We start from the raw sequence: 27,893 nt of genomic DNA, 5'->3' as shown, positions 1-27,893 counted from the left end.
GGCTGGAAGGCAGCGGGAGCCCGCCCCGCGGCGTGGCGCCGTGGCTGGTGGAGGCAACCGGCTGGGCGGAGTGTGGAGCTCGCCGCGTTCCCGGGTACCCTCGTCCGTGATACAGCAGTGCAGCCATGGCAGAGCCGCAGCCCGCGTCAGGCGGCCTTACCGACCAGGCTGCCCTCGGTTGTTGCTCGGACCCGGACCCCAGCACCAAGGTGGGCGCAGAACCTATTTCTCCCGAGTGGGGGGCCCAGCGTGGCGCCTTTGGGGTCCAAAGATAGAGCAGATCCCCGGGCTCAGCCAGGCCCGGCTCGGACTGGATTCGAACCCCATTCGACCGCCTGTGCAACTCTGTCCGCCTCGGACGGGCCGAAGTGGGCTGGGGAAAGGGCTAATGGTGTTCAATGGGGGTTCCGTGAGAGGGTCCAGTTCTTCAGATTGTTTCAAAGCCTGCAACCCAACTTGCATTAACTTTTTAATATGGGGATGTTAACTGGAAGCCACAACTAACTGAGTCAGATCCGTTGTCTGTGGGTGTGCGTGTGCCCAAGGTCAGTAACCGTGGCGGATAAGACGAGCAATTTCAGAACTAACTCCCAACCCAGGTTCGAAGGTCTCTGTCCATACCGGCCTCTCCCAGCCTGCATCACTTTTCCGTCACTGCCCTGGCTCCAGGCTCCACTCCTAGAAGCTAATTTGATCGCTTCGGCTTTAACCGCGCCCAGAATTTCGCTTTTCCTTCGCTTCTATGCTCACAGCCAGCCTTCTGCCCTGCCTGTGCGAGGTAGCCCTAGGAGAGATCACAGCATCATGGAGCTTAGATCCGAAAGGAATCGTAGAAATTTCTTCACCGATCTACTCGGTGGAAGAATGACCTGTTGCACACGAAGGCTTTCATCCGTCCAGCTTGCTTAACATGTCTGTACTAAGAGTCAGTGTAACTAACTCACTGAGGTGTGGTACTTGGGTGCGTTGTCAAGATTAGACACAGCAGTCGCTTGGAGGTGGGGAGGGGGGCGCGGTTCTAGTACTCATCAGTGTCAGTAAACGCCTTCGTGTATTTATTCAATGGGCTGGGGAAATTCTAAATTCCTTGAGGATTAAATGTGCTTTATGCAGCCCTCTAAGAGGGGTGCATGACTGTGGTCCCTCCTTGCTCTTTGCCTTCAGGGCGAAGTAGTCATACACCTGTAATTGCTAAAGCCTCTGACTAACATCTGCTTCTTAGGCAAATATATATAAAATCTCTCACACTCATCTCACTTGTATACCTTCTAATAATAATACCTAGTTATTTCACATAGAGTTGTTCAGCATATATTAATTTCCCAGTTAACTGGGGACTTTATGTATTGGGCTAGTAAATTTTTTTCAGGGAGATCTTTATGAAATTTGTTCAGTACACTTCCTTGCATTCTTAATTTACACTTCTCATAGTCTAAATTTCTCTTGGTGATTTGGAGTAGTTCTTTTTTGAAATCAGAATTTTTTTTACCTTTGAGGTACTACCATATGGGGTACCATAAAATGGAATCTATAGTAGCAGCTTATATATATATTAGTGTCAGGTCCTGGGTTGCTGTCTTAAGTACATTACTTAATTTAATCCTCACAACAATCCTGTGAAGCAGGCATTATCTCCATTTTTCCAAATGAGACTGGCACATAGGTATTGAGTAACTTGCTCAGGGAGGAGCCCACACTCCTAGCCTCCACTCTGGCTTCTGGAGTACTGTTTTCAGCACCAATTTTGAACTTGAGATGAAGTAAATTTAAAAACCTAAATGAATTAAATCCAGCCTGATTACTGACTACCTGCTATATATAAAGAATGTTTGGGGATACTGGGATGAACAAGATGAGGTCCCTTCACCAAATATACACCAACTCTAACATAAAATGGAACTGGGAGTAACGTGCTGTTAAAATTAGAATGCACCCTGGGAGCACAGGAGGAAGAAATTCTTGACGATAGCGTCTGTGATATGGTGTGTGCACAGGGTACTTGGAGTCTGAAGACCTACATTTGAATCCCCAGTTCCATCCCTGGCTGCAGTGACTTTAGCAGGGCACTTGGGCTGAGTTTGTAAAAGGAGCATAAAAAGGGCTACTAGGATGATAAAGTGCATTGGTGTTCTCAACACTATGAAAAGTTATACAGTTTAAGGCTGCATTTCAATTGTGGGGATCCGGGACTGCTCAAGCAGAAGGTGGGGGTGGGCCCATTCCTGGAAAGATGGATGGGATTCCAATGCCACATGGGAGACAGAATTACATAGAAGGGTATTCTAGGTGGAAGACACCTCTGAGCAAAAATGTGCTGAGATATCAGAAAGGTGCAGTGTGGTGTGGTGCAGGTTCTGGAGAGGGAAGTTATGTGTTTTTGGTTGAAGTCCGGGTCATCTAAGCCAGTGGTTCTCAACCTTCTGGCCCTTTAAATACAGTTCCTCATGTTGTGACCCAACCATAAAATTATTTTCGTTGCTACTTCATAACTGTAATGTTGCTACTGTTATGAATCGTAATGTAAATATCTGATATGCAGGATGGTCTTAGGCGACCCCTGTGAAAGGGTTGTTTGACCGCCAAAGGGGTCGCGACCCACAGGTTGAGAACCGCTGATCTAAGCAGTGCAGCAGTGGATAGAGAAAGCTAGAATGGTAGGTTGAATCCAGATCATGGAGAAAGCTTTGAATGTCACATCTACGGAAGCTGGATTTATATGAGTAGTGAGGAACCATTCAGGGTTCTGTTGAATAGATTGGAGGTATCCAAGCATGAGGTGATGAGGACACCTACAAGGCTCTTCCAGAAAGTGAGGTAAGTGCTGAGGGTTGCTTTGAAAAGGAGAGAGCAGCAGGGGTGGAAAATCCACTCACTTGTTAATCATTTGCATCTCTGTCATAAAGGTAGACAAAAGAATGCACAGCTGACCATGTCCTGGGCTATATTATTTGGCTAACTTTCTTCAAAAGGCCAAATACTTCTTTTCCCAGGTAGTAATCTAAAATCAGTTTTTCTACTGTTCCCATCAATGTCCTTTGTTACAGTAATTTGGAGTGGCAGGTGATAGAGTTGGGGAAACTTTAAGGGATGGTGACATTTAAGCTGAGTTTTACCAAATACAAAGGAGGTAGCCAAGTAGAGTTGGATGCAGAGGTAACAGGAAGAAAGAATGGAAAGGAGGAAGAAAGGACAATAGCCAGGTGGACGAATGACTGTTCTAGGCAGAGAGAATCATCCTAGATAATAAAAGCCTAATATGCTAAGTGTCTGGTCATCCGGTCATCCGTTCACTCAAAGCATAATATGCAAACGATGTGCTAAGGCCGCTCAATCTCTCATTATGATGTGCACTGACCACCAGGGGGCAGACGCTCTGACCAGTAAGTTACCTTGCTGCTGGGGTCTGGCCCATCAGAATTGAGCAAGACGGCCCAGACATGCCCTGGAACCCTCCCATGGTCCCTCCTCAGCTGGCCATCCTCCCGCTTTCCTCCCCGGCCCTGACCATGCACCGGTGGGGTCCCTCAGCCTGCCTGCGCCCTTTCGCAATCTGGGACCCCTCAGAGGTCATTGGCGAGCCGGTTTTGTCCTGATTCCGCAGGCCAGGCCGAGGGACCCCACTGGTGCACGAATTCGTGCACCAGGCCTCTAGTAGTATATATAAAAGCACAATGACATCAGAAAAATGATGCAGGGACCTACAGGTAATGAAGTTATAGGCAGTGCAAGTTGAGGGGAAGGTACCCAAAGCAGTCATTGGGATGCTCAAAGAAATTATGATCACTCATTATGTTCACTTGTTTTTCTCACCTTGTAAAGATTTGTATTTGGTAAATATGTTTTATAATATATGTATTTTATTAGTATATTTGTGCATAATTAAAGTAAATATCCATTTATTGAGGGTGCATGCTTCTTGTGAACTCATAAGGGTATGAAATAAAAAACATTTGAGATTACCAGTTTAGGGAAGTAGTGAAAAAAGTGAAGTTAGAGAAGTATGCACCAACCATATGTACTTGCTGTTGATACTTTATTTTTTAAAGAATATTTTTTTATTGGCTTCTTGGCAAGTTTTGATATATCCTGAGAACAGACATATAGTGACCAAACATTGTTGGGGGCAGTTGTATAAAATCCATTTGTAGACTTCTTCTGGGAATGGAGAGTACATACTTTTTCCTATTCCTCATGATAAGTACATTATATGTAAAACAAACATCGGAGACTGAAAGGTGAGGAGAAGAAGGCAGACTGGCTAGGGACTTTGAGACCCTAAGAACACCATGGGAGTGAGTTTCCTCCGTTTTCTTTTTGCCTCATATAGCCCAGACGTGGAGCTAACAAAGCTAGCAATCTGGAAAAGCCAATGGGTGCAGACCAAAAAAAGCCCAAGGAAAGCCTCTCTCTCTAGTCATAGGACCAGGAAATGGGCAATATCTACACTAATAAAAGACAAGCAAGCAAATTGACTGTACCTTTGCTATGCCTTAGGCCACGCCCACCAACCAATCAGAGCAACTATATGCAAATTAACCAACCAAGATGGCGGCCAGAAGTCACGGAGCTGGAGCAAGCAGGAGGCTTGCTTGCCCCAATGATGGAGGAAGCCAAGCTTCCTGCCTGCTGGAGCTCCACTCAAAGCAACAAAGTTTCAATTATAGCAGGTAAATAAACCCCAGATACCTGCTTTCAGCAGGCTGTGGCCACGGAGCTGGAGCGAGCAGGAGGCTTGGGTTGCCCCTGGCGATGGAGGAAGCCAAGCTTCCCTCCAGCCCACCCTGGCCAGCTCTGAGCTCCTCTCAAGGCTAAAAAGTTTCAATTATAGAAGGTAAATAAATCCCAGAATAAAAAAGAAAAAAAGGAGAGGCTGGGAGCTTCCATTGCCGGGGGGGGGGGGGGGAAGGGGGGCTTGGCCAGCCTGAAAACGGCCCTCAGCCCCTCACCCAGACTGGCCAGGCACCCCAGTGGGGACCCCCACCCTGAAGGGGATGTGACCAGCCTGCAAACACCCATCAGCCCCTCACCCAGGCTGACCAGGCACCCCAGTGGTACCCTGACCCTGATCTGGGACACCCTTCAGGGCAAACCAGCCAGCCCCCACCCATGCACCAGGCCTCTCTCATATATAATAAAAGGGTAACATGCAAACTGACCCTAACAGCAGAAAGACTGGGACTGACTGGTCACTATGACACACACTGCCACCAGGGGACAGACGCTCAATGCAGGAGCTGCCCCCTAATGGTCAGTGCACGCCCACAGGGGGAGCTCTGCTCAGCCACAAGCCAGGCTGACGGCTTCCAGTACAGCAGTGGTGGTGGGAGCCTCTCCCACCTCCTCAGCAGCGCTAAGGATGTCCGACTGCAGCTTAGGCTTGCTCCCCGCTGGCAAGTGGACATCTCCGGGCAGCCAGAGGGATGTCTGACTGCCAGCTTAGGCCCAATGCCCCGGGGAGCGGGCCTAAGCCAGCAGGTGGTCATCCCCCGAGGGGTCTCAGATTGTGAGAGGGCACAGGCTGGGCTGAGGGGGACCCCCCCCCCCCCCGAGTGCACAAATTTTTGTGCAACGGGCCTCTAGTTTCCTGATAACACAGAAACTTTTAGACCAGTGGTTCTAAAAGCTCTGGCCCTTTAAATACAGTTCCTCATGTTGTGACCCAACCATAAAATTATTTTCGTTGCTACTTCATAACTATAATGTTGCTACTATTAGGAATCGTAATGTAAATATCTGATATGCAGGATGGTCTTAGGTGACCCCTGTGGAAAGGGTTGTTCGACCGCCAAAGGGGTCGCAACTCACAGGTTGAGAACCACTGTTTAGACAGTAACTGCTCTGCTACAACCAAGCACCACAGAAAAAAACTATGGCCGCAGCCCCACCTATACCAGCAATGGCTGAATGGGGAATCTGGTCTACCCAAGGTACAACAATGAGGTGCCTAACCTACCCCTGCCAGGGTGGTGTCAGAGAAGGCTGAGTAGGGAGCCAGAACTTTCATCTCACCAGGAAGTAACAAGCTTTCCTCCTGTGCTGTGTCAGTGGAGAAACATGGGAAACCTGAAATTCTACCCCAACCCAGCAGAAGTATTTTAAGAAAATCATAAATGAGAGAGTAAAGGGATGTAAAGAGAGGTAAGGTTTCTATACTTAATTCAAACCGATAAATAATGACACCAAGTGACTGTGATAAGTTGCTTATATACAAGGGTGGGCAAACATAGGTTAATGATAATAATAAATAATACAATAATTAAATAAATAAATAATAATAATACAAGGATAAACTGTTTCACATACAACTGTAAACCTACTTCTGCCAACCCTGTATATAACAAAACACCTAGAGCAACCACTAAAAAAGCTATTCAGAGAAATACATGTAAGAGTAATCAAAATGGAATTATAAAAAAATGTTCCAGTGATCTATAGAAGGGCAAAGGAAAAGAAAGAAAATAGTCCTAGCCGGTTGCTCAGTGGTTAGAGCGTCAGCCCATAGACTGAAAGGTCTCAGGTTTGATTCTGGTCAAGGGCACATACATGGGTTACAAGCTGGATCCCCGACCCAGTCGGGGTGAACGCGGAAGGTAACCAATAGATGTGTCTCTCTCATATCGCTGTTTCTCTCTCTCTGTCTCTCCCCGTCCCTTCCACTCTCTCTAAAAATCAATGGAAAAAATATCCTCAGGTGAGGATTAACAAAAAAGAAAGAAAACAAAACAAAAATGGCCAACTTAAGCCCTAATGTTTCATTAATTACATTTGATGTAAATATACCAATTAAGACAGAGATTGGCAGAGTAAATTGGAAAACATGCCCTTGCTTATCCATATATGATGGAATTTTTTGTGCTGATCATTATACAACATATGTAAGTTGTCATTATGCTGTATACTTAAACTTACATGGTACTATATGTGAATTATATTTCAAGCTGAAAGGAAAATTAAAATATGCCCCACTACATGCTATCTACATGAAACTCCCTTCAAATATAATGATGATAGAGGCAAGTTAAAGTAAAAGGATGGAAAAATATATCTTATGCAAACAGTAATCAAAAGAAAGCAGGAGTGCCTATACAAATATCAAACAAAGTAGATTCCAGAGCAAAGAAAATGATCATGGAGAAGTACATGATATAATGATAAAAGGGTCAATTGACCTAGAAGACATAGCAGTCCTGAATGTGTTTGCACCAGACCGCAGAACTGCGAAACTATGTGATGCAGAAACTGATATAATGGAAAGAAGAAATATAGACAGATCTACAGTTATAATTGGAGAATTCAATACTCCTCTTTCAACAATTGGTAGAAAATTAGCAAGTAGATTTAACAACACCTTCAGCAAATAAGATCTAATCAGCAAGAACATGTAATCAACATTTATAGAACACTCCACCCAATAATAACAGAAGACACTTTTTTTTAGGTGCCCACAGAAAATATTCCAAGGTAGATCATGTCACAGGCCCTAAAACCAAATTGAGCAATTTTAAAATAATTAAAATAATGTGTACTTTGACTATAATAGAATCAAGCTAGAAATCAGTAGCAGAAACATAACAGGAAAACCTTCCAACAATTGGAAACTAAATAATACATTTTTGAATAATCCATGGGTCAAGAGAATTCTCAAGGGAAAAATTTTAAAAATACATTGAAGACTTTGGCTGGTGAGGCAGACTGTGAAAGAATTCATAACTGAGATAAGAAATACAGTGAGGAAATTTATTTTCCTTTCCAAGGGAGTGAAGGGCCAACTATTGCTAGTCAATACAGGGTAGGGACCAAAGAGTGGCTTTTGTTTTTAAAGAGCAAGCAATTGCAGTTGCTAAGTGACAAGGAAGGGAGGGGGATTGTGTTGAAGTTGAGCAGATACCAGGGGTTGTCTTGAAAAGTTAGTTTATTTGCTTTCCAGGAGACAGTCCAGCAGATGTCCTAGAGAGGTGTCTTATCAGTATTTCTTCCAAGCCTGTAAAACACACTTAGAACAAAGGTATGAAGAGTTTAAAAGAAGTTTGTTTGAAGGGGAAAGGAGAGGGGAACTTTCTACTAACTAGAAACTCCTTGATGCGAATTCCCCCTGAGTTGTGAAAACAGCAGGGAGAAGGGACATGAAAGATTGCAACCTTGAGAGTAGCTTATCTGGCTGAGTTTGAACAAAGGAACTGTTTGAATCAGAGGAGCCAATAGTCTTGGGGTTTAATTACCAGATGCTGTGGAAGACCACAGCAAAGAAAAGGAGAGGCCTTTTTCTGTCTTTACAAAAATGAAAGAGGAATATCAGCTAACAGTGCTAAGGGGGGAAATTTATAGCACGAAATGCATACATTAGAAAAGAGGAAAAGTCTCAAATCAGTCATTTAAGTTTCTTCCTCAAGAACCTAGAAAGAGAAGAGCAAAATAATCCAAAGGAAGCAGAAGGAGGGGAATAACAGAGTAGAAATCAATGACATTGAAAACAGAAAATAGAAAAAAAACAATTAAACATAGCTGATTCTTGGGGGGGCGGGAGGGGGGGGGGAGAATTGACAAACGAGCAAGACAGCAAAAAAAAGAGAAAGACAACACAAATACCAACATCAGGAATGAAATAGGGACTACCACTACAGACTACGGGTGTCAGAAAGGCAGTAAGTCATCAATTTTCAACTCTGTGTTCATTAATTAGACAATTTACATGAAGTGGGACAATTCCTTTGAAAACACAAAGCTGTCATAACTTACCCAATGTGAAATAAATAATTTGAATAGCTCTATAACATAAGGAAATCAAATTCATAATTAATAATCTTCCAAAAAGCGTATCTCCAGGCCTAGATGATTTCACTGAAATTTTTTTCCAAACGTTAAAGAGGAATTGACATCAATTATACAGTCCCTTCAAGAAAACTGAAGAGAAGGGAACACTTCCCAGGTCATTTTATAAAGCTAGTATTACCAACATACTAAAACCAGATGAAGACAGTACAAAAAGAAAAAACTACAAATCAATATCCCTCACAACTGTAGACATAAAAATATTTGACAAATTATTAGCAAATAGAATTCAGCAATATATAAAAAGAATTACACACCATGACTAAATGGAGTTTATTCCAGGTATGGAAGGCTAGTTCTATATTCAAAAATCACTCAGAGTAATTCACCACATTAGGAAGCTAAAGAAGAAAAATATGATCATATCAATGGATGTAGAAAAAGCACTTGACAAAATTCAATACCATTCATGATGTTTTTCCCCCAGAAAATAATAGGAATGGGAATGTCTTCAACTTGATAAAAAACATCTATAAAAATCTTAGAGCTAACATTGTGCATAATGGTGATGCTTTCTTCCTAATTTGGGAGAACAAGGCCAGGATGTCTGCTGTCACCACTCTTATTGAACATCATGCTGGAAGTTCCAGCCAGTATAGTAAGGCAAGAAAAGGAAATAACAGTCATACAGATTAGAAGGAAGAAATAAAACTGTATCACATCGTACATTCTTAAGGCAGATAAGTAGATAGCTTGGGTTTTCTATATATAGTAGTAACTAACATTTCAAATAATTTTTAAAAACCTGTGTAATAGATCGAACCCTACCTCAACAAGTTACGGGCTTACATTGAGATGTGTTAGTTTGCTATTACTGGTAAATGATTTAAAACAACACAGATTTACTATCTCAGTTTTATAGGTTAGAAGTCCGACATGGCCTCACTGGACTGAAATCAAGGTATTGACAGGGCTACATCTCTTACTGGAGGCTCTGGAGCAGTGGTTCTCAACCTGTGGGTCATGACCCCTTTGGGGGTCAAACTACCCTTTCACAGGGGTCGCCTAAAACCATCGGAAAACACACATATAATTACATACTGTTTGCAGTAGCAAAATTACTGTTATGAAGTAGCAACGAAAATAATTTTATGGTTGGGGGTCACCACAACATGAGGAACTATAGTAAAGGGTCGAGGCATTAGGAAGGTTGAGAACCACTGCTCTGGAGGGAAGTCCTTCCAGATTCTTTGAGATTAGTGGCTGAATTCAGTTCCTTTCGGTTGTAGGACTGAGGTCCCAGTTCTTTGCTGGCTTTCAGCTGGGTGCCATCCATAACTCCTTGCACACATGCCCCTACATCTATCTCTGAGGCAGCAGTGGCACATTCAATCTTTCTCACCCTTGGAATCTGACTTCCTCTCCTGCCACACCTCTCTGCTTCTATCTTCTTTGCCTTATTTCATTCTTTTCTCTGTTCCTATACAAGTTTTTAAGATCTCATTAGAGTACATTGAACCCAGCTGGATAATCCCGGCTAATCTTCCTATTTTAAGGTCAGCTGATTAGTAACCTTAATTCCATCTGCAAAGTTCCTCACAGCAGCAATTAGTGTTTCATAGAATAACCAAGAACATCTTTAGATTTTAGTTCTTGCCTGCAACTCCCTCCAGAGACTACAGAGTATTGGCTGTGCACCACGTGTGGTGTGAGGAAGGCAACTGTCCCCCGTGAGGCCTGCCAGAGACAGCCTTTATAATTGCCTTGGTTGTACTTACATTGTGGCCTGGAGCCAGCCTCAGGCAACTGTTGTAACTGAGAGAGAAGCAGCAGTCACTCACATTAGCTGAGAGGAATATTTGCTATTTTTGTAGGGTTCACAGTGCCTGTTTTAATCTCTGCTGGAACAAGAGTAGGAAGTGGAATTGGTTCTGTGGCTGTTATTTTGGTATCACTCCATTGCAGTCGCTGAGCAATTTTGTAGGGATATTTGCAGTTACGTTCAACGGGAGAAATCAAAGCCTAATTGTGAGTGCCAGGCTAGTGCCTGGATGTCAGTAGTTGCTGTTTTCTTTTCCAGCTGATTGCTGGAACAGACTTTTAGGAATGTGGCACCTGACTGAGAAAAGCTGTCCAGATATTCTAGAACTGTAACTTCAGAGCCAACTGCCTTCTATGCGATTATAAACTGTGAATGAAGAATTAAGTTATTACATTCCTTAAGATCAGGGTATTACGACAGTTTTTAATCTAGTTTTATTTTAAATGAGAATTTTAATGCTTGTAATAAAAGTACAATTTTGTTATTTAAAAATTTAGCAAAATAGCTCTAGGCAGTTTGGCTCAGTGGATAGAGCGTTGGCCTGTGGACTGAAGGGTCCCAGGTTCGATTTCAGCAAGGGCACACGTACCTTGGTTGCAGGCTCCTCCCCAGCTCAGACCCTGGTCCGGGCGCATGCAGGAGGCAACTGATTGATGTGTTTCTCTCACATCGATATTTCTGTCTTTCCCTCTTTCTTCTACTTTCTCTAAAAATCAATGAAAAATATCTTTGGGTAAGGATTAAAAATAAATTTTTAGCAAAATATAAAAATATAATTTCCTAATGATGCTGAATGAATCACATGTATTTGTATTGTATACTAGAGGTCCAGTGCACAAATTTCGTGCACGGGTAGGGTCCCTAGGCCTGGCTAGCGATCAGGGCCGGCCAGGGCCTTCCTTCGTTCTACGCTGCCCCCTGGTAGTCAGCGCATGTCATAGTGAGTGGTCAAATCCTGGTTGGTCAAACTCCTGAGGGGACAATTTGCATAACAGCCTTTTATTATATAGGATGATGTGAGTTTTGGGGGGATATGTCTGTATGGCTGTGAAGAAAAAGGTCAGAGTTTTCAGGCCTATTTGTTAAGTCCTTGGTTATGACTAGAATAAAAATGTGTTAGGAAGTACCAACATAGTTAAGAGACTGCTGGTCTGGAAGATACCTGAGGTAGAAGAAGACCTGAGCTTAGCATTAGAAAGTTGGGGGCAATTCATTTAATCATTCTGAGTATGTTTCTCATCTATTAAATGTGGACATTAATACCTACGGGCAGTAATACCTCATAGTATGTACCTAATGCAAGTAAACCCTCTAGTGATGTCAGATCCCAAGGCAAATTATTAATGCTAATGATAATCTTAACTCCATGAGTTATTATACTCTCTGTACCCTTTTATCAGTTAAGTCACATCTCTTGTTTCCTGATTTTTAAATTGGATAGTTTCACAATGGTATTAGAGACAGTAATTTTTTTTTTGAGGGATTACGAATTTATTCGATCAACCGTACACCAGGTGACTGAGCCAGGATGGCTCCAGCACCCAGTGAGGGGAGTCAACGGCTTTTAAAGGACTTTTCGCGGGATTTTTTCTGGGCGGAGACTTCTTTATGCATACCCAGAGGAGAGAGAATGGAATGTGGTCACCGCAAGTGAAATGTGGTCTTCAGCAAAGGGAATGTCCCTAGTGAAATGACCTGAAAAGCCAGTTCCGGGGGGAAGGGTATCAACTCAATTGCTCCATCAAACCTAACATTCCAGACTTTTTGTTTTATGGAATAAGGGCGAAGGGCATGTCTTCTGTAACTGCTTCCTGCTGAGTCTGGACGTTGAGATCACAGGGGAATGGACTTTGATAGTAGTGGGTGCAGCAGCAGCAATTCCCCAAGAGCCTGGTTGGTGAAGTCTCTTGAGAGCGGTCCTGTTGAGTGACTTGGGAGGTAAAAACTGGTCCTGAGGCTGCCACAGCATCGCTTGTCTGGTTTTGCTGCTTTTCTGGGCCTGGAGCTGAAATACAACTGAGACCTAGATGTTATTTTTAGGGGGGAAAAGCTTAGGGGTCTCAGTTGCCTCACTAGTGATATGAAAGGGGAGAACAGGTTACCCTGGGGGTGAGGTTGTTGTTTCCCCAGTTTTGCCCCTTGTTGGGCATCCACATGTTTCTTGTAGGTCCTGAGACAGGGTTATGAGGAGAGCGATTATCTGGACTGCCCTTTTGTGTAGGATACGGCGGGTTACGGGGACAGGCAAAGACTGGTTGTTGGGGGGCCACACCTACATTGGGTGAGAGATGAGAGTACAGGTCCCTGTCCAGTTGGTGGGGAGACAGGTGTATGTGTTTTCCCCACAGAGGAAAGAAAATATCCCTGATCATGGAGACAAGCTGAAAGGTATAAGGAGAAGAGGTGGACTAAAGGGTATGAGATTCCTTTTTCTAGTTCCTCACTCCAAGCTGAGAGGGTAGTCGCCATGGCGCTACCGATAAGGGGTGACAGATGAGTGGTTGAGATTTTATTGCAGTGAAAGTGGGAGGGAATATTAGAATGGGCTGTTATCCAAGGGAAAAGAGAAAGAGAAGGAAAGGAGCCGTTGAGGCCAGGGGCCAGGATGGATGGACACTGCACTCAGACCAGCCAGATTTAGTACTTTAAATTTCCTGAGGTTATAATCTGCCGCTCGTTGGCTTAACTTCTTTTTTTACTGATCCTTAATCCTTGCTGTTTTTCTGAATATTCTGGTTTAGCTTAGGAAGTATCCAGCAACCTTGTCCTGCCAGCCTTGTAGACTGGAACCTCACTTTCTTTTTTTCTTTTTTAAATGCAGAACTCTTCTTTATTATAACAATATATAAAACAAACAACTTTAAATATTCATAACCACACCAACCATACATTATCATAACTGGTGTTGTTATTCAGCTTGCTCAAATGTGAGGGAATAACTTATAATTCTTAAAATCATTAACCATACAAATGTGGGAGTGAAATGCATGTACATATTTTTAAAGTATGTGCGTTTTTACTCTCTTCACTTTATTCATCATCTCAGTATTTTCATACATCCTCATTCAGTTAAGGCCTTTTATTACTAAGAGAGTCAGTACAGCTATATTTGCCAGTGGTAACAGTCTTAAGTTAATGAGTAATAACTGACAGTTACCAACTGATTTTTGACCTACTTCCTTCTTTCTTTAGAACAAAAAAGAATTTTCACCTAAGCATCCATTCCAACCCCTAAAGGCAGTATCCTTCAAACAACTCCTTTAAAAGCACTTTAAACGGCCATTTCCATTTTAATAGTCGGATGAGGATTGTACCCCTCAATCTGAAAGTCTTCAGTCTTGAAGTCATCGATTGTCTCAACTTTTCGAAGGATTTTGAGCTTCGGGAAAGGCCTCGGTTCTCGCTGAAGCTGCATTTTCAGTGGCTCAACATGATTCAAGTAGATGTGTGCATCTCCCAAAGTGTGCATAAAGTCACCTGGCTTCAGGCCGGTGATGTGTGCGATCATGTAGGTGAGCAGGGCGTAGCTGGCGATGTTGAAGGGCACACCTAGCCCCATGTCTGCTGACCTCTGGTACAGCTGGCAGGACAGCTCACCGTTCACCACGTAGAACTGGCAGAGGGCATGGCTTGGAGGCAGGGCCATCGAAGGAAGATCTTTTGGATTCCAAGCACACGGGATGATTCTTCTGTCATCAGGGTTGGTTTTGATTGTGTCAATCACCTTTTGCAGTTGGTCTACTCCTTGATCGGAATAATCTGAATCCATATCTTTGTAGTCTGCCCCAAAATGCCTCCACTGAAAGCCATAAACCAGGCCTAAATCTCCTTTTCTGCTGGAGAATCCCAGGCTGTCCAGGAAGTCACGGGACCCAGAGGTGTCCCAGATTCTCACTCCCTTGGACGACAGTTCTTTAGCATTTGTGGATCCCTTGATAAATCACAGCAACTGCTCCAGGACACCCTTCCAGAACACACGCCTGGTTGTCAGCAGAGGAAACTCATCTCTCAGGCTGTAGCGCGACAGGGTGCCGGTGCCGGTGCGGTCGTCCTTAAGGAAGCCAGAGGGGAGGATGTGCTCGATCTGCCCCAGGTACTGCAGTGCCCGCTCCAGCGCGGCGGGCGGTGGCGGGGGCAGGGGCAGCTCAGAGCCGGCGGCGGTGGGCATGGTGTGGGAGCAGCTGTGGGTTCGGGGATAACGGTGGGGAAGGCGGCCAGACCTCCTGCAGGCGCCTCTTTTCCGGTTGTCTGGGCGCCATCGACTCCGCCTCTCTGAAACCTCACCTTCTTGCTCAGAGTTAAATGGCCCTTTTACAATTCTTGCAAATAGTTAACTTTAGAACTTTCAACATTTCTCTTTTCCTTCTCATCACATACACAACCTTCACAAATTTCACACTTTCAAATTAGCATTCAGACCTTCTTTCTATGTCCTTCAAAAATGTATAACCATGCCTCAGACCTTCCATTAAGTATTTCTACTCTAATATTCTTTTTTTCTTTAAAATGTATTAGAATTCTTCACTCTTAGAAACCTTACTTTTTCAATGAAAACCAAAAGGTAAACAGCCAACATTTCTTAGATTCACATTTTTTCAAAGCATTAAAGGGGTGAGAATGTTGGCCTTGGGATCTAAACGCTCAGTGAGGGGGACCCTTTGCCATGTCATGTCATAGGGGAGCTTTGCAAGAAGACGAAAGTTGTGAATCCAGAGGTGAGAGTACCCAGTGAGCCTGAGAAAGGAGAAAATTTCTTGTTCAGAGGAGGGGACAGTCACAGAGGAGATAAGGCATTTACAGTCCAAGGAATGGCTCGGCCTTGTGGGGTGAGAGAGTGAAACTGAGGTAGGTGACTGTGGTTTGGGACAACTGGGCTTTATGAGGGGATACATGGTAGCCCTGGCCGGGCACCGAGGTAGAATGAGAAAAGAGTCAATGGGGGAATTTAGTAAGATGCAGTGTAGAGGTGAGGTGGCTAATGGCTGTGAGACTAATTCGTCAACCCCCATAATAGAGACTGAGGAGTGGACAAGGGTCCCAGCGAATTCAGAGAGGGCAGAATAAGTGGCCCCAGTGTCCGTTAAAAGGAGATCTGCTTGCCTGCCACCACAGTTGTTACCCGAGGCTCTGATCTGGTCATGTAAGTCCGAGGGCAGCTTCTTCAGAGGCCAGTCCCAGGAGGCCTGGGAGCTCCCAACCGGATCCAGAGGGCGGCCAGGCTGGAATGGCTGAGGTCTGCCCCGGAGGGGCCAGACTACAGTCTGATTTCCAGTGGCCTTCCCTTCCTCACCTTGGGCAGGGCCCAGGCGGGGGTCTCGGGTTTGAGCAGGACTTGGCTCAGTGTCCTTCCTTGTTGCATTTGAAGCATGGGCCCGGAGGAGGCTTAGCCCCTGACTTACCCGCAGTTGGAGGACCGGCACTTCCTTTGGGGTTCATAAGAGCGGTGGCTAGGAGCTGGAAGGCTCCTAATGGGCCTCAGCCTTGGCCTGATCTCGCCTTTGTTTTTGGATTTACGTCTCCTCGTCTCTATTATTAAAAACCTTAAAGGTCAGGTTAAGGAGGTCTTTTTGAGGGATTTGTGGACCGGTATCTATTTTTTGAAGTTTGCAGCATATGTCGGGGGGCTGATTGGGATATAAAATGTGTTCAGAAGAAGGGCTCCCTCTGGGGAGGTGGAGTCTAAAGTAGTAAATTTCCAAGTTCACCCAATGGGCAGGGAGCTGGCAGGCTCAATGGGCCCTTCATTGGATCCTAGCACAGGCCCAGGTCCGAGGGGTAGTCCTGGGTGAGCTTTGGAATTCTGACGCACTATGCCAGTGATGGCGAACCTATGACACGTGTGTCAGAGGTGACACGCGAACTCATTTTTTTTTTTTGGTTGATTTTTCTTTGTTAAATGGCATTTAAATATATAAAATAAATATCAAAAATATAAATCTTTGTTTTACTATGGTTGCAAATATCAAGAAATTTCTATATGTGACACAGCACCAGAGTTAAGTTAGGGTTTTTCAAATTGCTGACACGCTGAGCTCAAAGGTTCGCCATCACTACACTATGCCAAGTAAATGGCAGCATAGAAAAACATTAAAACTTATAGAGAATTTTTGTGGCTACTTGAGCCACACTGACAATTGCTGGGAAGCAAAATCTCGGGGGATAGAAATAATTGAGACAGTAATTTTACGCTTTTAGTTATTTAGGAGTTTAGGATCTTGTAACTCCTTGCTGTGATTACCAATAAATAGTTCTTGTGTGTTCTTCATTCAACAAATTTTACAGTGATTGGATTCTTTATTTATAATGTCACTGTTTTAGTTTGGGACACCCACAAGCAGACTGGAAATAGGGGTTTGGTTCTCGGTAGTTTATTTGGGAAGTAGTCTAAGAAATCTCTGGAGTGGGGAACAGAGGTGATAAAAAGTGTGTAAGAGTGCGGGTATTTGGGCTGGGTCTTGCTGGGAAGCCTCTGAGAAGCTGGAACCTGCCTCAGAATTGTCCCACTAAGGGGCAAGGAAGCCAGGGTTTTTATCCGTTATTGGTTGAGGGTCATTCCTGGGCTGTAAACTCCCTGGCACTTGGGGCCTGCCTACCCTTGTGACCAGAAAATACCCTTGGGCAGAGAGCCCAAGTTGTAGATAGTAGGTATGGAAACTTTCTAGATGATTTCCATGGTGGACAGGGGGGACAAAAAGTTGTTTTCTTCCTAAACACTGTTACAGCGGGGGACTGTGGTACAAGCGGTAAAACCGGAAGGTGTTTGATATGTGCTGTTTCTCCTCAGGATTTTCTGTTGCAGCAGACCATGCTGCGGATTAAGGATCCTAAGAAGTCTTTGGATTTTTATACTAGAGTCCTTGGAATGACGTAAGTAAACTCTATATTGGCGCCTGTGATGTTTAAATACACAGCTTTGCAAATATAGGCAATGCTTTCAAATCTATTTTTAAAAATGGGTTAAAGTTTGCTTCATAAATCACAGAAGTCCTTCTGGCCCGCTGTCTGGGACTGCTGTCAGGGCTTCTGTCAAGTTCCTCTGTCCCAGCCAAGCTCAGTGGGCTGCGAGACACCAATACTTGTATTTTCTCTAATTCCCTTCTCTTCGAGAACTGTCAGTTAAATCCTTAGTATGCCCAGACCCTTTTGATGTGAGAGCCGCTTTTAGCCTCTTGTTTACTTCAGAAAAGGTATACATATAAAGACATACTACTTAGAAAATGAATGAGTTTACTCAGGAAACAGGTTTCAGAAGCAAAAGAAGGGCCCTTGGTGCTTAGGAGAGAGAAAAGCAAAGGTAACTCCTGGAGAGAAGAAGAAAAGAAGAGGGGGAAGGAAAGGCGGGGGCGGGCTCCCAGAGCTTACTTTTCTTGATTTGAGGTTTTCTGTTTGTTTTTGATAATAAAAAATAAAATGATCTTTCATTTACTGTCTGGATAACCTCCATTGACATTAAGAGAAAAATTTGGTTCATACAGTATATGTCTCTGTTTTAAAAATCCAACCAATTCAGAAAAATACAAAATGAAAAGTAATAGCCTCCCTCTCCCCAGAGATAATTGCTGTAAACAATTTCTTGTAATTTTTTTCAGAAGAAGTATTTTGCATATATTCATGGCATATTTAAAAGACAGAATGAAACCAAACTAATTGCACACTTGCTGTTTGCAGGCATTTTACACAGTATTTCATTCCATCTTCAGAGTAGGCCTATAAGGTAGCTTAAGTCTCCATTTTAACATATGAAGGAAGGAACCAGAGGTTAAACATTAAGTACTAGCCCCGAATTTGAAGCCAGGTTCCTATGAACTCCAACGCTGACCTTGTTTTTAAGAGCCCCCAAGTGGGGGGGGGGGGTGACCTTGTCCTGAAAGATATGCACAGCTGAGAAAAGCAAGTTTCAGCAGGGTCAGGTGCTGCATCTCCCACCTGATGGGTCTACAAGGCTCTGCAGTCTGCTTAGTCAGACTGCAGTATTTGAGGTGTTGGGATTCTTTATTATAAACAGATAGAGTAAATCTTATTTGTGGTAAGTCAGTGCATATATGCCAGGGCATGTTACATAGCAGCGATAATCAAAAGATTTCAACAGAACTCTAGAAACTTTTCATTTGTTATGCTTTAGTCATTCCCTCTTATTATGAACTAGAGGCCTAGTGCATGCAATTCGTGCATGGGGGTGGGAAGGGTCCCTCAACCCGGCCTGCACCCTCTCGCAATCCAGGACCCCTCGAGGGATGTCCGACTGCTGGTTTAGGCCTGATCCCGCCGATCCCACAGGGATCGGGCCTAAACTGGCAGGACATCCCTCTCGCAATCCGGGACCGCTGGCTCCTAACCACTCACCTGCCTGCCTGCCTGATCACCCCTAACCGCCTCTGCGTTGGCCCCCACTGCTACTGCTTCATCTGGAAGGACATCCAGAATGACGTCCAGAAGGTCATTTGGCTGTCCAGTCTAATTAGCATATTATGCTTGTATTATTATAGATGTGGTCATCTTGGAGCATTTAATCCTAATCTAAAGAAAACTATATGCATCCTCATACTACCCTAGTCCTTGCAAAATAATTTTATACTCTGAATTCACTTTATAGGCCATAACTTCACTGATCTTTTTTAAAACCTCAGGATTAATAATTTGTCTACTCTTTCTCTCACATCAGTCTCTCCTTTTCCACTGGCTCTTTTTCCTCAACCTACAAAAAAGCTTAAGTCGTCTCTATTCTAAGATAATTCTTGCCCTCTGCTCTCCGACCCTCCTTCCCATCATCAGCCACCATCTGTGAAGGCAGATCACGCTGCTGTTGACTTGCTCCCCTCCCGTTCTCTCCCAGTGCAGGCAATCCATCTTCTGCTGCCCCATGCTGCGGAGACTGCCTCACAGGACCTTTCCGAGTCTGGTGACCTGTTCCCAGCCTCAGTCCTGTTCGACCTTTCTGCAGTATTTGATATTGTTAACTACTTAATTGTTGACAGTCACATCCTCTGTGTTTGTAATCTGTCCTTCCTTCTTTCTTACCGCAGATCTCAATCTTTTCCCTAGGAGTTTTGGCTTAGTAAAAACTCAATACATTTATTTATTTAAAAAGTATTTTTAATTTAAGTTTTATTTTTCCATTATAGTTTACATTTAATTTTTTTTTTATTGATTTCAGAGAGGAAAAAAAGAGGGAGAGAGACATAGAATCATCAATGATGAGAATCATTGATCAGCTGCCTCCTGCATGCCTCCTACCGGGGATCAAGCCCACAACCCAGGCATGTGCCCCGACCAGGAAACGAACTTTGACCCCCTGGTTCATAGGTCAGTGCTCAACCACTGAGCCACATGGGCTGGGCTATTTTGATTTAGTTTCAGATGTCCAGGTTAGTGATTAGACAATCATACTTTCAATGCACTTATTTTCTTTAACTGAATGTCATATACCTGAAAGGACAGTAAAGTAACACATTGTATTTTTCAGTAAAAATAAAATTTTGTTTTGAAGGTATCTTTTGCCATTTATAAACAAGTACCATAATTCTGGCTAAGTTTCATTATATTTGAAGAATTGATATTTGAAGAAGTGATGAATTATAAAAGTTTGATTTTTACATTTTTATTTCACTGATATTTACAGATGAATAGATGTTGCTTTTTAAATCCTCACCCGAGGATACTTTAAAAAAAATTATTATTGATCTGAGAGAGAAAGAGAGAAACATCAATTGGCTACCTCCATCAACCAGGAATCGAACCCAACACTTGGATAAGCGCCCTGACAGAGAATTGAACCTGCAGTCCTTTGGTGCACAGGGCATGCTCCAACCAGCTGAGCCACAGGGCTGAATAAATTTTTTAAATGAGATATTTTTCATTGGCTTACCTTGCTTTTCCTATGAAAATGGCCTTATTACAGAGTTATTCTTAGTAGAACTTGAATGTTGTTATGTTGATTTTAGTATGAATCAACCTTTCCTGTTGTTATTGATTCAGGATTGTTGTTTAATTTCAGGCTACTCCAAAAATTAGATTTTCCCACCATGAAATTTTCACTCTATTTCTTGGCTTATGAGGATAAAAATGACATCCCAAAAGATAAAGATGAAAAGGTAGCATGGGTGTTCTCCAGAAAGGCTACACTTGAACTGACACAGTGAGTATGAGTTTTTATCTTTTTATATATTCTATGTTTTTTAAAGGCTTGTTTTTGTACACTGTTTTCCCTTACCAGCCTAATTCAAACCTGGTCTACCTCACCACTTTGCATTTGTAACAGGATGTTTGAGTATTTTTTCATGGATCTTTTGGTCTTTGTATTGGTCTTGTGGCATAGGTAGGACAAGTAAGATCATTTGCTTTTTAGGTAGAGAATCTAAGACTGAAATGGCAAGATATTTGCCAAACTATAGCTAACACATGTTTAAGTACTACAACTAACTCTTCATAAAATGTTGAAATAGGTATTCCTCTTTTTATTCTTTATGTTGTTTCTGTGCACTGTTTTGTTATTATTGTTAATCTTCACCTGAGGACATTTTTTTCCATTGATTTTTAGAGAGAGTGGAAGGAAGGGAGGGTAGGTGAGTAGGGGAAAGAGAGAGAGAAAAAGAGAGCGAAATATCGATGTGAAAGAGACACATGGGTTGGTTACCTCCTGAACACTCCCCAACTGACCGACTGGGGCTGGGATCGAACCTGCAACCCAGGTACATACCCTTGATCAGGAATCGAACCTGCAACCCTTTGGTCCTTGGACTGACATTCCAACCATAGAGCCACCCTAGCCAGGGCTCTGTGCACTCTTTAATAACCAATAAACAGCATTTGTTTCAGGATATGTGATTTAGTGTGTCCCCTGGTTCAAAACAGCTCTGGAATCAGACAGACCTAGACGTGAGTCTTGACTCTGACAGTAGCTCTGTGACTCTGAACAAGTTATATCACCTCCATAAGTGACATTCTCATTTTAAAATGCAGATACCCTAATATAGCTCATGGAGCTGCTATGAGGATTTCACTGAGCACAGTAAGTGATAGTTGCTTTTGTCATTGCTATCCAGGTGCCTGGTTTAGTCTCCTGAGTCTAGTTAAAATCATACTTTGTCCATTTGCCCTTTCTGTAGCTGAAAACTTAATATTTATAACAGCAGAGATTAGACCAAGTATATCAAATAATATCTATGGTAAGATTTCAAAGACAGATTGTTGCAACTTTTTTTTCAGAATATCTGTTCTACAGGTCCCTTGTAATTGTGTTTTCCCTCCTTTCATAGCAATTGGGGCACTGAGGAGGATGAGACCCAGAGTTACCACAGCGGCAACTCAGACCCTCGAGGGTTTGGTATGTTTCCCTACTTGTATATAATATATACTAGAGGCCTGGTGCATGAAATTTGTGCATGGGAGGGGTCCCTCAGCCTGGCCTGCACCCTCTCACAATCCAGGACCCCTCAGGGGATGTCCGACTGCCCGTTTAGGACTGATCCCGTGGCAGTCAGACATAATTCAGGATCGCTGGCTGCTAACTACTTGCTTGCCTGCCTGCCTGATGCCCCTAACTGCTGGCCTGCCTGCCTTATTGCCCCTAACCACTCTGCCTGCCTGCCTGATCACCCCCAACTGCTTGCCTGCCTGATCACCCCCAACTGCTCACCTGCCTGCCTGATCGCCCCTAACCGCTCACCTGCCTGCCTGATTACCACTAACCGCCTCTGCCTCAGCCCCCACCCTGGCAGCTTCGTCTGGAATGAGATCCGGAAGGTCGTTTGGCTGTCCAGTCTAATTAGCATATTATGCTTTTATTATAGATGGATTTGTATGCTGTTTGCACTGCATTCCTTTTTATGATTCTAACAGATCTAAAGCATTAAGTATAAGTAATTTATTAGGAGTAGGGTTATTGTTATTTTTGTTTTCACAAATAATTTTATTTAGGAGTTGTTTAATCTCATTCTAAACATTACATTTACTCTCAGTGATTTTACTTTTCAGTCTCTGTGTTATATTTCCAGTAGACTTTTTAAAAAAATATATTTCATTGATTTTTTACAGAGAGGAAGGGAGAGGGATAGAGAGTTAAAAACATCGATGAGAGAGAAACATCGACCAGCTGCTTCCTGCACACTACCTGCTGGGGATGTGCCGGCAACCAAGGTACATGCCCTTGACTGGAATCGAACCTGGGACCCTTGCGTCCACAGGCTGACGCTCTATCCACTGAGCCAAACTGGTCAGGGCTTCAGTAGACTTTTTAATGTAAAAGCCAAAAGCTGTGGTGAATAATAATCTTGATTTTTGCTAGCATATACTTCTGCTTTGAACTAAGTCCTTTCAGTCAAGATAATGGGATTGCAGGCTTAAATTGGCTGTTATATAGTCACTGTCAACCACAAACCTATTAAGTATGCATAAATGATTATTCTTTTGTGTAGGTTATTCTTAATAGATTGAATAACCTATTCTTAATAGTTTATTCTTAATATATGAGTCAATTTTGGCCTTATTTTCAATAATTTATAATTCAGAGCAACTAATTAATTTATTATACCCAGCCAGTTAGACTTAGATTCTTATTCTTTAATACAGGGCCAGGCAAAAGTAGGTTTACAGTTATGAGTACATGAAAGTTTATTTTTTTATATATATATATTTTTTAAATATATTTTATTGATTTTTTACAGAGAGGAAGGGAGAGAGATAGAGAGTTAGAAACATCGATGAGAGATGAGAGAGAAACATCGATCAGTTGCCTCCTGCACATCCCCCACTGGGGAAGTGCTCGCAACCCAGGTACATGCCCTTGACCGGAATCGAACCTGGGGCCCTTCAGTCCGCAGGCCAACGCTCTATCCGCTGAGCCAAACCGGCTTTGGCTTTATATTTTTATTTACTAATTATTGTATTATTTTCCATATCAACAACTATAATTCTACTTTTGCTTCACCCTGTATATTATGGTTTTCTAACCTACTTGATTCAGTCTGTCTTTGGATGCCTTTTGTTTTGAAATATACTAATTTTGGAAGCCACTTGGCCACCCTGTTGTAATGATTTCTTCCTTCTCTTTGCCTTGTTTTGGGGGTGGTCACCGAAGGTCACATCGGAATTGCAGTTCCTGATGTACACGGTGCTTGCAAAAGATTTGAAGAACTGGGAGTCAAATTTGTGAAGAAGCCTGACGATGGTGAGTTATAGAACATTCACTGAGCACCCACGGGAAGGGCACAGTTGTAGTAAAACCCTTTTGGTTGCAAGTAACTTGAAGAAGTCTATACTTCAACCGGCTTCATGAAAGAAGGGAGTTATTGGAAGAATACCTGCTTATTTAGGACCTGAAAGACAGCGACTACGGTGCTTCCCAAGGGACTAGACACAGGATATGGGAGCCATCAAAGACCTAGGCTCCTCACCTACCCTCGGACCCCACCTCATTCTCTATCTCAGGTGTTATCTAGCCACCCCAAATAAGTTCCTTAAAGTCTACTTTATCTGATATTAACATAACTATACCAAATCTCTTCAGTTAATAATGGCCTGGTATTTCTTTTTCACCTTTTACAACCTTTGCATGTCCTTAAGTTTTATATATGTTTCTTGAAATAGTATATGTCAAGATTTTGTTGGATTCACATGTAGTATAATTTATTTTACTTAGATTTGTTTCTGCCATCATAATTTATTATTTCAATTTTCATTTGAAACTCTTCACTGTTTCATTTTAATTCTTTCTTTTAATTTCAATTAAAAGATTTGATATCCAGATATCTTCCCCAACAGGAAAAGAACCTGTTCCCTTTTACTCCCATCATGTTACTATTGCCTAGACTTGGATATGATTTATTTTTTAAAGATAATTAGTATGATTTCAAAGTATTTGATCACCTTTTCTCCATACGTCTCTTACAGCATTTTAAAGACTTTTCTGTCCCTTTATTAAGTACCTCAACCCAAACTGTTTTCAAAAGGTTTGTGAGACAAACTTTAGAAGCTTTGTATGCCTGAGAACCATGCCTTCAGACACAAATGGCAGTTTTGTTGAATATAAAATTTTAGGATTATTTTTCTTCAATCTTGGACATAGAAATCCATTGTCTCAGTTTTCCAATGTTGCTGTTGAAAATCTGCTGTCTGATATGTATTCTTTCAATTTTTTTTAATTTATTGATTTTTAGAGAGAGAGGAAGGGGGAGAGAGAAACATCGATTTGTTGTTTCACTTATTTATGCATTCATTAGTTGCTTCTTGTATGAGACCTGACCCGGGATTGAACCCACGACCTTGGCGTATCAGGACGACACTCTAACCAACTGAGCTACTAGCGACGGCTGATTTGTGTTCTTTCGTATATTGTCTTCTGTTTTGTTCTGGAAGCTTTTAAAATTTGTTATTTCTTTTTCCTTGACTTCTTTCTAGGAGATTTCCTCAAACTGGCATACCAGTTGAGAAAAAATTGAATATTTTTCTCAAATGTATCTGTTCTGATAGTCATCTTTTGTGTTCTCATCTATTGTGTTATTTCAGCTCTTATCATTTTGATTCCTAAGTTTTGCTTGATTGCTTTAACTTTTCTTTCTTTTTTAAATATATTTTTATTGATTCAGAGAGAGGAAGGGAGAGGGAGTGAGAGACAGAAACATCAGTGATGAGAGAATTATTGATTGGCTGCTTCCTGCATTCCCCACACTGGGGATCGAGCCCAAAACCCAGGCATGTGCCCTGACTGGGAATGGAACCATGACCTCCTGGTTCATAGGTTAACGCTCAACCACTGAGCTGGGCCCTTTAACTTTTCTTGTTCTTGATTCATATTGGTTATATTTCATATTCCTCATCACTTTTACATGTTTAATTGTTCTTGGTCCATTGGTCTAATATTTGTTCTTCTGTTTGAATCTATAATCCATTGTTTATTTTATGGTTATGTTCCTCAAATTCTTGTTATTTTGGACTCAGGGGGTATATTTTTTATTGCAAATATTAGGTATCCCAGCCCATAGGCAACGTGAGTGAGGAGAAAGCCAGATTCAATCTTGACAACCCAGTGACAGGAAGGTGGGCTGGGCAGAAATCCCTAGGCACTGAAAATGACAATTAAACACCTCACATTCCGCAGAACAAGTCTCTTGCTTAGATCTTCCTGCTTTGTCCCTCCAGGACTACATATTAGCAGTATTACTAGGAGACATTCCTGAGATTGTCACCCCCTAAGCCTGGTTGTGTGGAAAGTGAAGGCTGGAGGGGATCATCGGTTCCCACGTGTTTTTCTCAGTTCCCCACAGGCTCTGTGTCCGGTGCCATTATTTACTCCCGAGGACATCTGAACCAGTACCACGCACCCTCTCCCACTCCCTCCCCCTGGTGTGGGGGTGGTGCTGATGCCCCAGCCACTGGGAGGAGCAAGAATCAAATAAACAAAACTCTTTCTGTTTATTCTCCCACAGGCATGATGGACGGCCATGATGGTCCAGGCCAAAAGTACCCCCTTCCACATAGACCAGTTAAACAGTCACCCTACCTCATCCCCACAATTCCTCTCCACAACCATCACCCAAGGGGTTCTTACTCCCCCGCCCCCCACTTGCTATGTTCCTCTGGGGTGATTTTGGGGAAAGGAACTAGAGATAGGAGTCAACTAATTCAGCATCTTAGTCCCATAAATTTCCAAGGTCAATATTCCATTTAAGCAAACAGCTCTACTTGCTAGGCCTACTAGCCTTTCAACCACAGTTATGAATTCCCGTGAGAATGAACCAGATTGGCAGACCTTGGGTTTCCCAGAATAGTCTTCACGGGGTTGTATGATTCAAGCACCTGCTCCCTCCAGCACCTCCTTCTTTTCTTCTTCCTCTAAAATAAGACAATTTCTGCCCTGGCCAGTTTGGCCGAGTGGATAGAGCATCTGCCTATGAACTAAAGGGTCCCAGGTTTGATTCCGGCCAAGGATACGTACCCAGGTTGTGGGCTTGATTCCCCCCCAGTAGGGGGGGTGCAGGAGGCAGCCGATGATTCTCTCATCATTGATGTTTCTATCTCTCTATCTCTCCCCCTTCCTCTCTGAAATCAATTATATATAAAATATATATTTTATATATATAAATATATATAAAAATATAAGACAATTTCTGTAATGACTCAGCTGGTAGCATGAAGTGATATTGTAAAGAGGAGGGACGCACCTGTTACCTAAAAGATGTATTCAGTCCCACAGTTTATTTCATTAGAGTTGGTTTCCAGCTATGTGTAGAAGATAGAATATTAGTCATTCCAAAAAACATGCATTTGGGCAACAATGACAACAGAATTTTTAAAAATTAATACTATAAAGAATGCAAATTAAATTTGAAGTAACAAAAATCTTTTTAAAGTTTTTTTTTTAAGTCTTTTTAATAATGAAAATCATTTCATTTTACAGGTAAAATGAAAGGCCTGGCATTTATTCAAGATCCTGATGGCTACTGGATTGAAATTTTGAATCCTAACAAAATGATAACTATTATTTAGGTCTGTGAGAATACTGCTTTGAGATTCCATAAAGATACCATGGGAGTTAAAACAGAGAGACAGGGAAACTGGATATATTCAGATAACAGAAGCATCGAGGACTGATGGTTCATTGTCTCAATTCAAATTATTTTTAAGTGCATTTCCCTTCCTGTGTCAACTGTGCTTTTCACCGACCTGATCAGTCCCTCTAGTTTTTAAAGTAGTGCTTTGCCTTGTGTCCTTGAATGTGGTTGTGTAACATTAGTTTTTTAGGTAATAATTAGAACAGTTCCCTTCAGAGGCCGCATTTGCCTTCTCCCTCCTAACCTGACTTCTCTCCATGTCTGCCTTTCAATCATCATTTTTAAAAAAACACACTTAACATGTTTCCTTCTGGGGTTTCAGTCCTCAGAAATAACGTTTCACAGTGGAAAGTAAAGAGCCCTGAACAAAAACAAAACTTGATGTGCACTTCAAATAGTATAAAGTGTTTATTTTACAAGAGAGAAGGCACTCTTGGGAGGAACTCAGAATCATGCTGAGGAGGATGCTGACAGAAAGACTAATTTCTTCTTATGTATAAAGTGCTTTCGAAGTTCAAGGACTAACCTCTTTATTTCGGGGATGGGGAGAAGGGTGGGAATATTTTTCCTGGGTTTGCAAACACCAGATTAGGCTGTCAACATGCTTTCTCTTGCTGAATCCTCCCAACTATCCTGTGAGAAAGAACACAGGGTAGACACGTAAAATAACTCCATTAATGGAAGGCAATACAAATAGGCATGAGTACTCAAAATTCCATCATTATTTTTAGCATTCAGATGTACCTCATAAATGA

The 27,893-nt window shown here is 42.5% G+C and overlaps 1 protein-coding gene and 1 pseudogene across 2 annotated transcripts; one reads left to right on the top strand and one right to left on the bottom strand.

Annotated features, from left to right (window-relative positions):
• Positions 1–34: 34 nt before the first annotated feature.
• Positions 35–27,656, top strand: GLO1 (glyoxalase I). Its single transcript, XM_081094937.1, has 6 exons — positions 35–209; positions 17,376–17,458; positions 20,586–20,726; positions 21,847–21,914; positions 23,667–23,756; positions 26,985–27,656. Exons 1-6 carry the CDS (start codon positions 126–128, stop codon positions 27,071–27,073), a joined length of 555 nt encoding a protein of 184 aa, XP_080951063.1. The 5' UTR covers positions 35–125; the 3' UTR covers positions 27,074–27,656.
• Positions 13,863–14,759, bottom strand: LOC308521824 (thymidylate synthase-like; annotated as a pseudogene). Its single transcript has one exon. The product of its transcript is annotated as a thymidylate synthase-like (transcript).
• Positions 27,657–27,893: the final 237 nt, after the last annotated feature.

This window comes from Myotis nattereri, assembly GCF_964212035.1.
Source record: "Myotis nattereri genome assembly, chromosome: 6".
NCBI lineage: Eukaryota > Metazoa > Chordata > Mammalia > Chiroptera > Vespertilionidae > Myotis > Myotis nattereri.
This window is presented reverse-complemented; position numbering and strand designations above follow the sequence as displayed.